Source organism: Cydia amplana, chromosome 1 (assembly GCF_948474715.1).
Source record: "Cydia amplana chromosome 1, ilCydAmpl1.1, whole genome shotgun sequence".
Lineage (NCBI taxonomy): Eukaryota > Metazoa > Arthropoda > Insecta > Lepidoptera > Tortricidae > Cydia > Cydia amplana.
The window spans coordinates 14,510,986-14,523,930 of record NC_086069.1 but is presented as its reverse complement, the minus strand read 5'-3'; the positions used below and the strand labels follow the sequence as shown (position 1 = coordinate 14,523,930).

Below are 12,945 nucleotides of genomic sequence, written 5' to 3'. Positions count from 1 at the left end.
AATAATCTCAGTAATCTCAGTCTCAGTCTTCAGTAATCTAATAGGGTAACGGCACCAGTGGCCAGCCAGGTACCAGTGGTCAGCCTTTTGAGTCGTTTATTGGTCATAAATATCTGGTATATTCGTTTAAACAAATCGCGAGTACTCAAATAGGAGCAAAATTCCTTATTGGTTAATACGTCACACGACAGGTGCGGTGAGGGAACGGGGGGAAGAAATATACTCGTTCATACAGGTGCTGTTTGTCGACGAGTGCAATAGTGTCATGTCCGCCATATTTTTTACTGCACGTGGTGTTCGCTTAACAGGCAAGAAAAACTATATTTTAATGTTAAAAGTTATTGTTTTTGTAAAATGCTTGGTTTATCTATTAAATTGCATTATATTTGAATGAAAATATCAATATTTCACTTATAAATCGAGGGGGCTGGCCACTGGATATCACTTTTTTCCAAAGAATCCAGTGCCCAGCCCCCCATGGCTGACCTTTGGGTTATTAGTTTATTTTATTATTTTCGAGCCAATGTGACCGTTAGGACCGTTAAATTTACATTTTCAAATTTAGTTAGGCATGCCCTAGTCAATTTAAAGTAAAACCCAGTAGTCAGCCGCATTTGAAATAACGTTTTAATACTTTTAATGCGGCTGAGCACTGGGTTTCGCGGATCCAGTACTTAGCCATTGACCTTGCTTGGTACGTCGCCGCCAAAAATATGTCCACATTTTTAAACCCTATCTCATTGAAATAAGGTTCAAAAGTGTATACATATTTTTGACGTTAACTATACATAACTATCATTTTGCTTTCTCCTGGTCGGTATATGACTTTGTTTATTAATTATAATTCTAATATATTACCTGATTTACCTCATTCATTTTTGATGGATTAATTATTAGAAAATAAATATTGCGATTCTTATAGTCTGGCGTTAAATTAAACACAAGTCGTCTCCTTCACGATTTTCGTAGACATCTCTTCTAAATACCTAAAACTGATATGGATGTGTTCCTCGTGGTCTCTAGAATACGAATTGACCGGTTTTAGTTTATGGAGAGGGGGACGTGTCGATAAAAAGGGGGGGAATGTGGGCGGCCGACCAGCATTGATATTTGTTCACATCTTGAGTCCTATGGGACCGATCGGTTCGTTTCAGGTGTCGTTTGAAAGAGTATTAAATGTGCTATTATTGCTTCATAATAACTGTAGTCATAACTGTAGTCGTTTAGAAAATATTTTAAAATATATGATTTTTTACCGTGCATGGATGGCATAAGTACTGACAAAACATGCGTCTAACTCAATAAATTATAACTTTACCGCAATTAATGTTATTACAAAATATACGAGAAATTTCATTAGCTTTCTAAAAACATAAGGTTTATTGGTGTATGGTATTATATAACCATGTAATGATGAATTTTGTTCAGCATGGGTCACTACGCACCGTCACGTAAATGGCGGGCGACCGACCTCAACTGTTCATTGTTTCTCGGGTTCTATTTTACTGATAAATTGGTGATGGATACCATTAGAAAGAATGTTAAATGTACAATAATTGGTTTCTAATAACCGTAGTCATAACTGTAGTCATTTACAAAATAATTGAAAATATATGATTTTTACCGTGCATGGACATAAGTACTGGTAAAACATGCTTCTAACTCAATAGATTATAACATTACCGCAATAAATATTTTCAAAATATACGGGAAATTTTATGAGCTATCCAAAAATATAAGTTTTATTGCTTTATAATGTTGTATAACTAAGTAATCATGAATTTTATTCAGCATGGGTACTGTGCACCGTCACGTAAATGGAGCCCGGCCATCGTTGAGTTTTCATTATATTTCAGGTTCTATTTTTCTGATACATGGTGGATACCATTTGCAAGCATATTAAATTTTCTGTGAATACTCGATTGTTTGAAATCTGAGGCCCAAAATAACCATTTTAAAAATATTAAAGAAAATGTTTAATTTTTACCTTAGAGGTTTGCTTAGTGACTGAAATAATTTGAGAAAGAGATAATGTAGTAAATATAGCGTGAAATTTTTAGAGTAAAATCAGCAAACTATTTATTAACTTTCCAAAAATATTGTTTAGTTACCGTACAACTATAAACATATATGTAGGTATGCCAGGACCAATTTCGCCAAGCAAGCAAACACACGGCGCGGCGAGCGCCTGGTAGACCAGCAGCATTCTATTATTGTTTGACAGTACATTTTATAATGTAGGTATCCAAAATGATAAAATATCGATATAAATGATGGTTTGTTTGTTTTGTTTTTTTATCACAGGAAACTTAAGTATAGTTTGACTCTTTTGACAAAAGCCCAGTTCTAGGTTCATAACATCGTTAAGTTCGTAGCTTTCATGATTGCAAAACCACTGCATATGAAGTACTTAATATCTGTGTTGTTATTTGACTCACGCGTCTACACGTAAAACGTTTTCAAACCCACTCCGTAGTTAATAATTTAAAATCACTTTTTTAGTGAGATCTGAGGCTTGTGGCGTTAAAGAGATATTTGTCGCCGCACGCTCCAGGATGCAAAATAAGTGACTACTATTTGAGTAGCAGCGTATGTCCACATAATAACTATCCGTGAAGTCCGGTTTTAAGTATAGTAATAGTAAGATAAGGTCAATATTGAGTAAACTATCTATATTATATTTATTTACTATTTTATTTTACGGTCTAATTTATAGTTTTTGCTTACCTATTGATTCATTGGCGTTTGGCATTGTAGTTTTAGCTTGTAAGTATGACTCTATTGACAGTTATAAGATGTACTACGGTATTTAAATAACGCTCGTCTGTAACTACATGATCTTAGATCTATAATAGCGACTCATAACTTCTCTGTTCGACTGTAAGTCATACAAGAGAGTTAAGTAGCGATTGCGATATAAAAAGCTATAAGTAGAAGGCTTTATCACACGTTTAGAACCTTAAGTGCAAATTGCAGATTATTACTCATATAGATGTTAAGGTTGTTCAATTCACTTTGAGCTATAAGCTATAATACTAGCAGCTTAACATGCAATATAGCGCCCAAAACAGCTACTGTAGATCTTAAATCTTTAGATGAACCTTTTAAACACTTTTATCTCACCAGAGCCTGTAAACTGTAAACTAAGACTATAGATGTAGCTATTCTAGAGCCAGGCTGTCTTTAGGTAAGAAAATAGGTGCTAAGTGTCGCCTAATTGTTTGTTGGGATTTATATGACGGTGCGCAGTGACCCATGCTGAACAAAATTCATTATTACTTGGTTATATAATATCTTACACCAATAAATCTTATGTTTTTGGAAAGATAATGAAATGTCTCGTATATTTTGTAAATACATTAATTGCGATAAAGTTATAATTTATTAAGTTAGAACCATAATATGTTTTAGCAGTACTTATGTGCATGCACGGTAAAAAATCATGTTTTCAATTATTTTGAAAATGACTAAAGTTATGACTACAGTTATTGAAAACCAATTATAGTACGTTTAATATTCTTTCAAATGGTATCTATCACGAACTGATCAATAAAATAAAACCCGAGAAATAATGAAAAGTTGACGCCGATCTCCTGCCATTTACGTGACGGCGCTTAGTGACCCATGTTGAACAAAATTCGTAATTACTTGGTTATATAATATCATACACCAATAAAACTTATATTTTTGGAAAGCTAATGAAATTTCACGTACATTTTGTAAGAATATTATTGGAGTAAAGTTATAATTTATTAAGTTAGACGCATATTTTATCAGTACTTATGCCATCCATGCACGGTAAAAAAATCAAATATTTTAAAATATTTTGTAAATTACTAAAATTATGACTACGGCTATTAGAAACCATTTATTGCACGTTTAATAACCTTTCAAATGGTACCTATCAGCAATTGATCAATAAAATAGAACCCGAGAAATAATGAAAAGTTTACGTCGGTCGCCCGCCATTTACGTGACGGTGCGTAGTGACCCATGCTGAACAAAATTCGTTATTAATTGGTTATATAATATCATACGCCAATAAAACTTATGTTTTTGGTAAGCTAATGAAATGTCTCGTATATTTTGTAATAAAATAATTGCGGTATTGTTGTAATTTATTGAGTTAGGCGCATATTTAATCAGTACTTATGCCATCCATGCACGGTATAAAATCAAATATTTTAAAATATTTTGTAAACGACTACAGTTATGACTACGGTTATTATGAAACAATAATAGCACGTTTAATACTCTTTCAAACGACACCTCACACGAACCGATCGGTCCCATAGGACTCAAGATGTGAACAAATATCAATAATGGTCGGCCGCCATCTTTGCCCCCCTTTTTTTCGACCCGTCCCCCACTCCATAAACTAAAACCGGTCATTTCGTATTCTAGACATCACGAGGAACACACCCATACCAGTTTTAGGTATTTAGAAGAGATGTCGACGACTTTTCTCGAAACAGGCCGATTTCCACCTGTCTATTAGTTTGCAAGAATAGTGTTAGTTAATTAAGTACCTATGGCCAACCAATTTCGTGTTATAAGAATTGTATGTACCTATAAGATTTTTTTTATTAAATAAGTAAACAAGTAGGTAAGTAATACAAAATAGTATATGCAAAAAAATTATAAACTAAAATTAAAAACTACAACTAACTACAATAACAATAACTAAAATAGTAATAAAAAATAGATATTTGTATAACATCGTTGATTTTGATATATGCAAAAAATTATAAACTAAAATTAAAAACTACAACTAACTACAATAACGATAACAAAAATTATAAAGAAAAAATAAATATTTTAATATCGTTGATTTTGATATAAATATTAGTGATTTTGATCTAATTATATGAATAGTTTATATAGGCTGAGTACTGGGTACACAGAGGCTGCTTACTGGATTTTGGAGGCTGACGACTGGAGAAAAGTGGCACTTTTTGTTTAAACTTAATTAGAGATATTATAAAGAGGATTGTTATTTTTTTAAACATTTTGTTTTAAAACTACGATAAACAATTGATCTAACCATGTCATTTGTTTAATTATCCGACTAATCCTGTAGAAATGCCGAACGTTCAAACTTAAAAAAGTCGTTATAAGGCTGACTACTGGTGCCTTTACCCTATTTAGATTACTGAACTAATAAAAATTTAGATTCTAAATGTTTAGTTTTCGCATTGATATAGATATCACGAGTAGTGACAACACGTTCTGGCCGATTTTGAATAGGATCTCCTTTCAGATTGGCTACCTGATGATTGCTGGGACAACTTAACCGAGATGGATAAGCTGCCAGGCTTCCACGGCGTCATCGAGACCTTCGAGGTATTCACCAAGGAGTGGAAGGAGTGGTACTTACACCCTGAGCCCGAGACTCAGCCGCTTTTAGGTACGTCAAATTGAATTGGTTCACGACGGTATCTGTTTAATAAGTATTGTAGGTACAATCTCTTCATCAAATATTTGGCTTGTATTGCCAAACTAGAATATAAAATGGAATGTACTTGTATTGTGTACTAAATCTTGATGTACTACCTAATAAAAAATACCAAAACACAAAGTGGGGTTTCCAGACAGCATGAGACCAATATTTACAGGACAGACAGATATTGGCTCTATGGCGCCTGAGGCGCTAATTTTCTATTGAATTATCTTCTTTCCTCATCTATTGATGATTCCGTCTTGAATATGCACGAATCACAACTAAGCCTATATTCCTCAGGTGATTGGAACGACACAATGAACGACTTCCAACACATTCTCTGGATTCGTTCACTCCGGGTGGACCGCGTGTCTGCTTGCATTACTACTTTCGTCGTCAATGTGCTGGGACCGCGCTATGTAGAACCACCTGTTCTGGATATTAAGGTACGTTCAAAATAAAGTTAAAGGTAGCAGGTGCATCTTCTCGTCTTCTTGAAAGTCGCAGTAGTATTTATTCGGTTCGGTTTTTTTATGTTTGGAAGAAAAGTATATGACCTCAACATTATTTATTTAACTGCTTCTTTGAAATGCCCGTGGTTCACTACAGCAATGCCAAACAAAGACTTCATTGGGGCTGCTATAGACTCAACATGATAGAAGACGCACTTATCTCGGCTATGTAGCCAAATTCGGTGCAATGTAGGCAGCGAAGTCGCCCTTCTAAGACTGATGCAGTATAAAACAGATTCATATTCAACTTCATTGCAGCAATCCTGGGAGGAGTCATCGTTTAAGACCTCGTTGCTCTTCGTGTTGTCTCCAGGCGTAGACCCCACGGCCGCACTCATCCAGCTCGCCACGGAAACTAAAATGTTTGACAAGTTCCAGTCGCTTAGTTTGGGACAGGGCCAGGCACCAACTGCCGCCAGGTAGTCATTTGATACCAGTTGTCACTAAGGTCTCACAGTATGTACGATATCATTTAGCTGTAATCATAATTCAGTACCCTTCCAATTGAAATATTTATGTATCTAAGTAATCCGTTCCTTTTCAGGATGCTAGCTAGCGGCATGAGGGAAGGTGGCTGGGTATTCCTCGCTAACTGTCACTTGGCGTGTGAGTGGCTCGGGTCGCTGCGGGGCCTAGACAACCCCAAGATTCACCCGAGATTCCGTCTGTGGCTTTCTTCTATGCCAGACGATAAGTTCCCGCTGCACGTGCTGCAGAGAAGCATTAAGATGACGACTGAACCACCACAGGTGCGTGTTCTTCGTCAACTGCCTTTTGGCGTGCGAATGGCTCGGCTTGATGCGCAGCCAGGACAACTAAGATTCTGACTGCAGATCTGACGATAACGTCCTGCAGTATATGCTGCAGATAAGGTTTGCAATCCGGATCCGAAATGTATGAAATTATCCGGATCTGGATCCGGATCCGCGGATATTCCCATACATTTCGGATCCGTCGTGCAAACCCTAGCTGCAGAGAAACAGTAAGGCTATAAACCACCATATGTTCATGATTCATGATGCTTGCAGAATGTCACTTGGCGTGCGTCACTGCCTCAAAATAATACATATTTAGGTAGTGATGTATTTCTAGATTACTACTTGACTTGAGGCACATGACGATTGATCTCTATGGAATTACATAAGTGTGATCAAACTGATGGTGTGAAACAATGTATATATGACTTGAAGACACGTTCTCGTAACGTTAATCATATAGTATATCCACTTACCAGTTGTCTAATCACCAGTGATCGTTAATTTTCCAGCAATTTTAGTGCAGCATAGTAAAAATAAAGGATTTTCTTCAATTTCTTTCTACGGAGAGGATTGGTTAAGGTTAATATTACTGTTATTAACCCTAATTATCTATTCCACCTAGAGTAGGGCATACAGATGCTTTTAACCAACAATGCTGCACCAAAATTGCTGGAAAATTAACGATCACGACTGCTTATCACAATGTTATTTCTAGGGTCTAAAAGGCAACATGGTCCGCTTGTTCGCCAACATGAACGAGGACAAGTTCGACGAGGCCACGCCCAAGTACCGGAGACTGCTGTACTGCGTGTCGTTCTTCCACTGTTCGCTTATCGCCAGAAAGCGCTTCCGACAGCTCGGCTATAACGCTGTTTACAGCTTTAATGACGCGGACTTTGATGTAACTATAATCCCACAAAGACATTAGTTATAGTAGATACTTAGATTTAAAACTTATAGGTAGCATGAATAGTCGCTCAGACATACTCAATCCCTTGACTGTACTTTACGCAATCGATTTTAATGTGGATCACAACTCGTTGCTTCAGTATAGTTCGTTTTTTTTAGCATTAGAATTAGTGTCTTTTTATTGAAAAACACTTTTGAAAAATAAGTCACGGCAAATATGTAACAATTATGAATCATATACGATTATTTACATTATTTTGCTTTCATAAGTAATAGTTACTGATTTTAAAAAAGCGTTTTTCAATTAAAAGACACGTCAAGATCGCGTAGTCTTCTTCTAATGCTAAAAAAACGAACTATAGGTACTGACACAGATTTATGGCTTCAGTAGGTACTTGTCAGTTAGGTACAGGTACTTACTAATTAATCTAAGGCCCTAATGTAAATATAAAACTAGCTTTAACTATTTTTTTAACAAATATTGTATCTACTAGGTTTCCGATAACCTGCTGGCCAACTATCTAGAACAATACGAAGAAGTCCCGTGGGACGCTTTGCGATATCTGTTCGCGATCATCAACTATGGAGGCCACATCACTGACGACTGGGACAAACGCGTGCTTATCGCTTATATCAACCAGTTCTTCTGCGAGGAGGCTCTGGATGTACCTTTCTATAGGTAAGGTTCCGTGTACAGAAGCTGGGAAACAGGAGGTACCTACCTATTATAGCCCCGGCATCAATAGGGTATTTGACTGTATTTAAAATATAGTACATTACTGCAGACGCCGGGAAAGAAGGGCTTGCCGGGTGAGTAGGTATAGACGGCCGACCGTAGGGAGGCCGGATAGTGATACGAAGTCGGCAAGACCTTTTCACGGCTAGGCATGTATAGTGCTTTTCTCAAACATATGCAATGAAATAAAAGAAATCACCACTCAAAAATACAAATTATAAATATCAACCACAAATAGCTACACGACAAAAGTTTTTTAATTTTCCTTCCAAACCTGCCATAATGACTTTTTTTTTACGGAAGTCGTCCGTATTTCGCGTGTGTAGTGTTCGAATAGACCCTATTAGGGCCATTATACACAACCTGATAATAAGAAACTCAATTTCAATAAATAAAATAAATGCAGAGGATTTTAAATATTGTCTATGGTCTCTGGTGACTTACGTATAGACAAGATTTTAAATTTATTCATCAACACATTGAATCATACAGATTCGTATTCTTAATATCAGTACGTTCGTGTATAACAGGCGTTAACACAGATATTTTGGTCCGATAACCATTCATTCACTAAAAATAAAAAAATAAAAATATGATTCGGCGGTTTAGCCTGTTCATGGACACAGACCCCATGTTTACATTAGAATTTAAAAAAAAGTTACTTCCCGGCCTAGGCCTTCAATTTCGTATGAAATTCCTTTACAGTTCTCTGGAGTTGCTCCGCCCTAAACGTGATACTTCGAAGCCTGATATAACGCCCGGAGCGACGACATTTCATTGCATGTTTGAGAAAAATTATTTTACACCATGCATGAAATAAAGCACCAGAAGATTAATTGAGAAACGTAGACTGCAGTTATTTTTAGACACTATTTCTTAAAACCCGAATTAAACTACAATAAAAAGTAGTTGATTTGATTGTGACGTCACACGCAAAATCGTTATGACACTTCAAAAAATGAAACTGATTTGACTAGTACTCAAATACCCTATGGTATGCTTTTAAACTATCGAGGAAAATGCGACTATTCATTTACAATAGATCTCCCTCCATGCCCGGCCTTTAACCTTTTAACCGCCATATAATACGTCATCGAGCTTGCTCGTGTCGCCGGTGGGTACGAAGGTACACGAAGTTTTGTCTTATTTATCAGACAGCGGCAAAATGAGCCCGATTTTGTATGTCTTATACAGGGTGCCCGGTAATTAGTGGATAACTTAACCACCGACAGAGCACCTTTAGGCTGGTCCAGAAAATGCACTTGTAGGTCTAGTAAAAGTTTCGTGGTTTTCGAGATAATCGAACTTTTCTGTCTTTTTTAATGGCTAGCTCCAATTAAAAGAGACAGAAAAGTTCGATTATCTCGAAAACCACGAAACTTTTACTAGACCTATAAGTGCATTTTCTGGACCAGCCTAAGGTGCTCTGTCGGTGGTTAGAAGGTTATCCACTAATTACCGGGCACCCTGTATATCAGTCTACGGCGGTTAAAAGGTTGTATATTGTACTAAGTGGGTACCTTGCTATATCTGATTTCTAGACTAGCGACCATCCCCGCGTACCACATACCCCGCGACGGCAGCCTGGAGTCGTACCGCGACTTCCTGGACTTGTGGCCGGGTTACGAGCGCGCCGAGTCTGTCGGCCAGCACGCCTCCGCCGACGTGGCCACGCTCGCTCAGGTCAGCTATCAGGGCGCTATAGGGACCGTGCGCGTTGGAGGGTCTGCCACCTTGTGGCCTGAATCGGAAACATATGTGCACATGTACATTGCCAAAGCAAGTGCTACCATCTACCGTTCTCGTCGGTATGTTTCCTTGTGCATATTAGGTTCTGCCATCTCGTGGGAGTTGTGAGCTACATCGGAAGCATAAACGACACATTTACGCCTCGCGCCAAAAATCTGACAGCTCCTGTGCTGCCGCCTATAGTTCATGCACGGGGCCTATACCACAGAATAAATAATAGTACTAAGTACAGAAGACTAACTCTCTAACAAAACGCGTCTGTTACGATCAGCACAGATATGGCCGCTAGGTGGCGACAGCGCCACGCGCGGCTTATGGCTTTCCCCAAAATTGGGGCCGAACGGATGTACTTTTAGCTATCTGTAGCAAAGCGACGAAATCGCGGAGTGAGACACGCCTGCCTATATTTCTTGATCACATGAACACGACAAATAAAAGTGGGATTCGTTTTGTTTGATTTACTTTAGTTTAGACAGACGCATCATGGAAATATTCGTTTTGTTTTTCAGGACGCCCTTATATTGTGCTCGACATTGTTTTCTCTCGCTTCCACCGGCGGAGGTGGCGCAGGTGGCGGCGAAGATCAGAAGGTAAAGTTAGGCCATCGAATCTAGGTATTGTGTTACGGCGGGTTAGAACCTTTAATACTTATGGTGTTCTTGGAAACGTACCTACTTACTAGAATAAAACTAAGCCAATAAGGGTAAAAACAGACTACACTGGCTCCGACTGAACCCAAAAGTGACAGAAGTCTGTAGTCTATGGTTTGTTTTTAATTTTTCAATTATTGCAGCGACATCTGCGTTAAGCTTGCACGTTTACCTCATTGTTTAGGATTTTGCTGATGCAAATTACCTACCCGTTGCTCCGCTCAAGTATTAACCTCCTAAGACCCTGCGTACAAATTTTTGTACATATTCCAAAAAATATTTTGAACTTTCATTGAGTAACTAAGGGTTCCAAATTCAAAAACAAAACAAATGCTTCTGGGTCTCAGGAGGCTATGAGTTGGCTAATCAACTTCTCCCTCAGGTTGACGAATTGGCTCTGGAGATGATGACAAAGCTGCCAAACAAAATTGACATGGAAACCACCGAGCGCATGATGGGACCCGAAATCGTGATGCCGATGTGCGTCTCTCTGCTGCAGGAGATCGGCTACTTTAACGTTCTCATCAACACCATTGTGTCAGGACTTAAGGTAAGCCGACTTGGAGGATATCGATTGCATGAGGTAGCCTGATATCATGAATTCATGATGCCCACATGCGTCATTTTATTACTTGTTTATAAACAACTAGCTCTGCATTGCAGGAACTGAGGCGCGCAATCGAGGGTCTGGTGGTGATGTCAGAAATGCTAGAGATCATGTATAACTGCATTTTCGAGGGTAAAGTGCCCACGTTCTGGCAGAAAGGTACCTACGTGCTAGTGGATGGTTGCATTGCTGTAAAAATACACAGATTAATGTTTAGTCTAGCCCAACTGGTGATTTTTAGGGTTCCGTAGCCAAATGGCAAAAAACGGAACCCTTATAGATTCGTCATGTCTGTCTGTCTGTCTGTCCGTCTGTCCGTCTGTCTGTCCGTCCGTATGTCACAGCCACTTTTCTCCGAAACTATAAGAACTATACTGTTGAAACTTGGTAAGTAGATGTATTCTGTGAACCGCATTAAGATTTTCACACAAAAATAGAAAAAAACAATAAATTTTTGGGGTTCCCCATACTTCGAACTGAAACTCAAAATTTTTTTTTTCATCAAACCCATACGTGTGGGGTATCTATGGATAGGTCTTCAAAAATGATATTGAGGTTTCTAATATCATTTTTTTCTAAACTGAATAGTTTGCGCGAGAGACACTTCCAAAGTGGTAAAATGTGTGTCCCCCCCCCTGTAACTTCTAAAATAAGAGAATGATAAAACTAAAAAAAATATATGATGTACATTACCATGTAAACTTCCACCGAAAATTGGTTTGAACGAGATCTAGTAAGTAGTTTTTTTTTATACGTCATAAATCGCCTAAATACGGAACCCTTCATGGGCGAGTCCGACTCGCACTTGGCCGCTTTTACTCAATAACCCCGCAGCTCGACCCTCCATGAAGCCGCTAGGGTCGTGGTGCCGCGAGTTGTTTCTGCGCGGGGCGCACCTCACCGCGTGGGCCAACGCGCCTCGTGCCCCGCCCACCCTGTGCTGGCTGCCGTCGCTGGTCGCCCCCACTGGCTTCCTTACCGCCGTCATGCAGGTAGGGGCTGATATAGACGGCGCGCAAACTTGCATGCGATTTTAGTTACCTACATTGCGGACTGTTGGTTACACCGAATTTAACCGACCGATCAACACCCGCAATGTAATGAAATTCGCATGCGAGTTCTCGCATCGTCTAAATGAGCCCTAATTTTGACTGCGAGCTGTTCCCGGGGGCCCCTCACCGCGTGGGTCAACGCGCCTCGCTCCTCGCCCATGCCGTGGCTGCAGGCGCTGATTGCTGTCATTGACATTCTGAACTTTTTGATCCATAATCATTTTGGGAAGTCCCGAGGGCCAAATACCAATAACGATACCATGACATAAACCATGAATGATTGGTGGTTTGAGACGGTACATCGAAAGCTATGGTTACTCCGTGATGTACATGTTCTAGTCCTCTGACAAGAGAAAAGACTGAAAAAAAAACGTCCAAACACATGCATTTGTCCCCCGTAAAAAGTTATACCACCATAAACACACCGATAGGGTATTTTCTGTACCTATTAAAAATAAAATATTTCACACCATGCATGAAATAATGCACCAGATAATTATTAGAAAAACATAGCAGTTATTTATAAGCACAA

General features: G+C 38.6%; 1 protein-coding gene across 3 annotated transcripts in view; it reads left to right on the top strand.

Annotated features, from left to right (window-relative positions):
* LOC134648136 (dynein axonemal heavy chain 2) overlaps positions 1-12,945 on the top strand; it is a 73,490-nt gene that overhangs the window by 56,795 nt on the left and 3,750 nt on the right. For 2 of the 3 annotated variants that reach the window (XM_063502623.1, XM_063502615.1), the window contains exons 69-79: positions 5,261-5,407; positions 5,741-5,886; positions 6,211-6,371; positions 6,497-6,701; positions 7,426-7,611; positions 8,114-8,298; positions 9,897-10,038; positions 10,614-10,694; positions 11,137-11,304; positions 11,418-11,520; positions 12,196-12,353. In XM_063502623.1, the coding sequence (XP_063358693.1) occupies positions 5,261-5,407; positions 5,741-5,886; positions 6,211-6,371; positions 6,497-6,701; positions 7,426-7,611; positions 8,114-8,298; positions 9,897-10,038; positions 10,614-10,694; positions 11,137-11,304; positions 11,418-11,520; positions 12,196-12,353 (1,682 nt within the window). Of the gene's footprint in view, positions 1-5,260; positions 5,408-5,740; positions 5,887-6,210; positions 6,372-6,496; positions 6,702-7,425; positions 7,612-8,113; positions 8,299-9,896; positions 10,039-10,613; positions 10,695-11,136; positions 11,305-11,417; positions 11,521-12,195; positions 12,354-12,945 lie in introns of those variants that run through there. The other variant, XM_063502629.1, reaches the window with a different exon arrangement.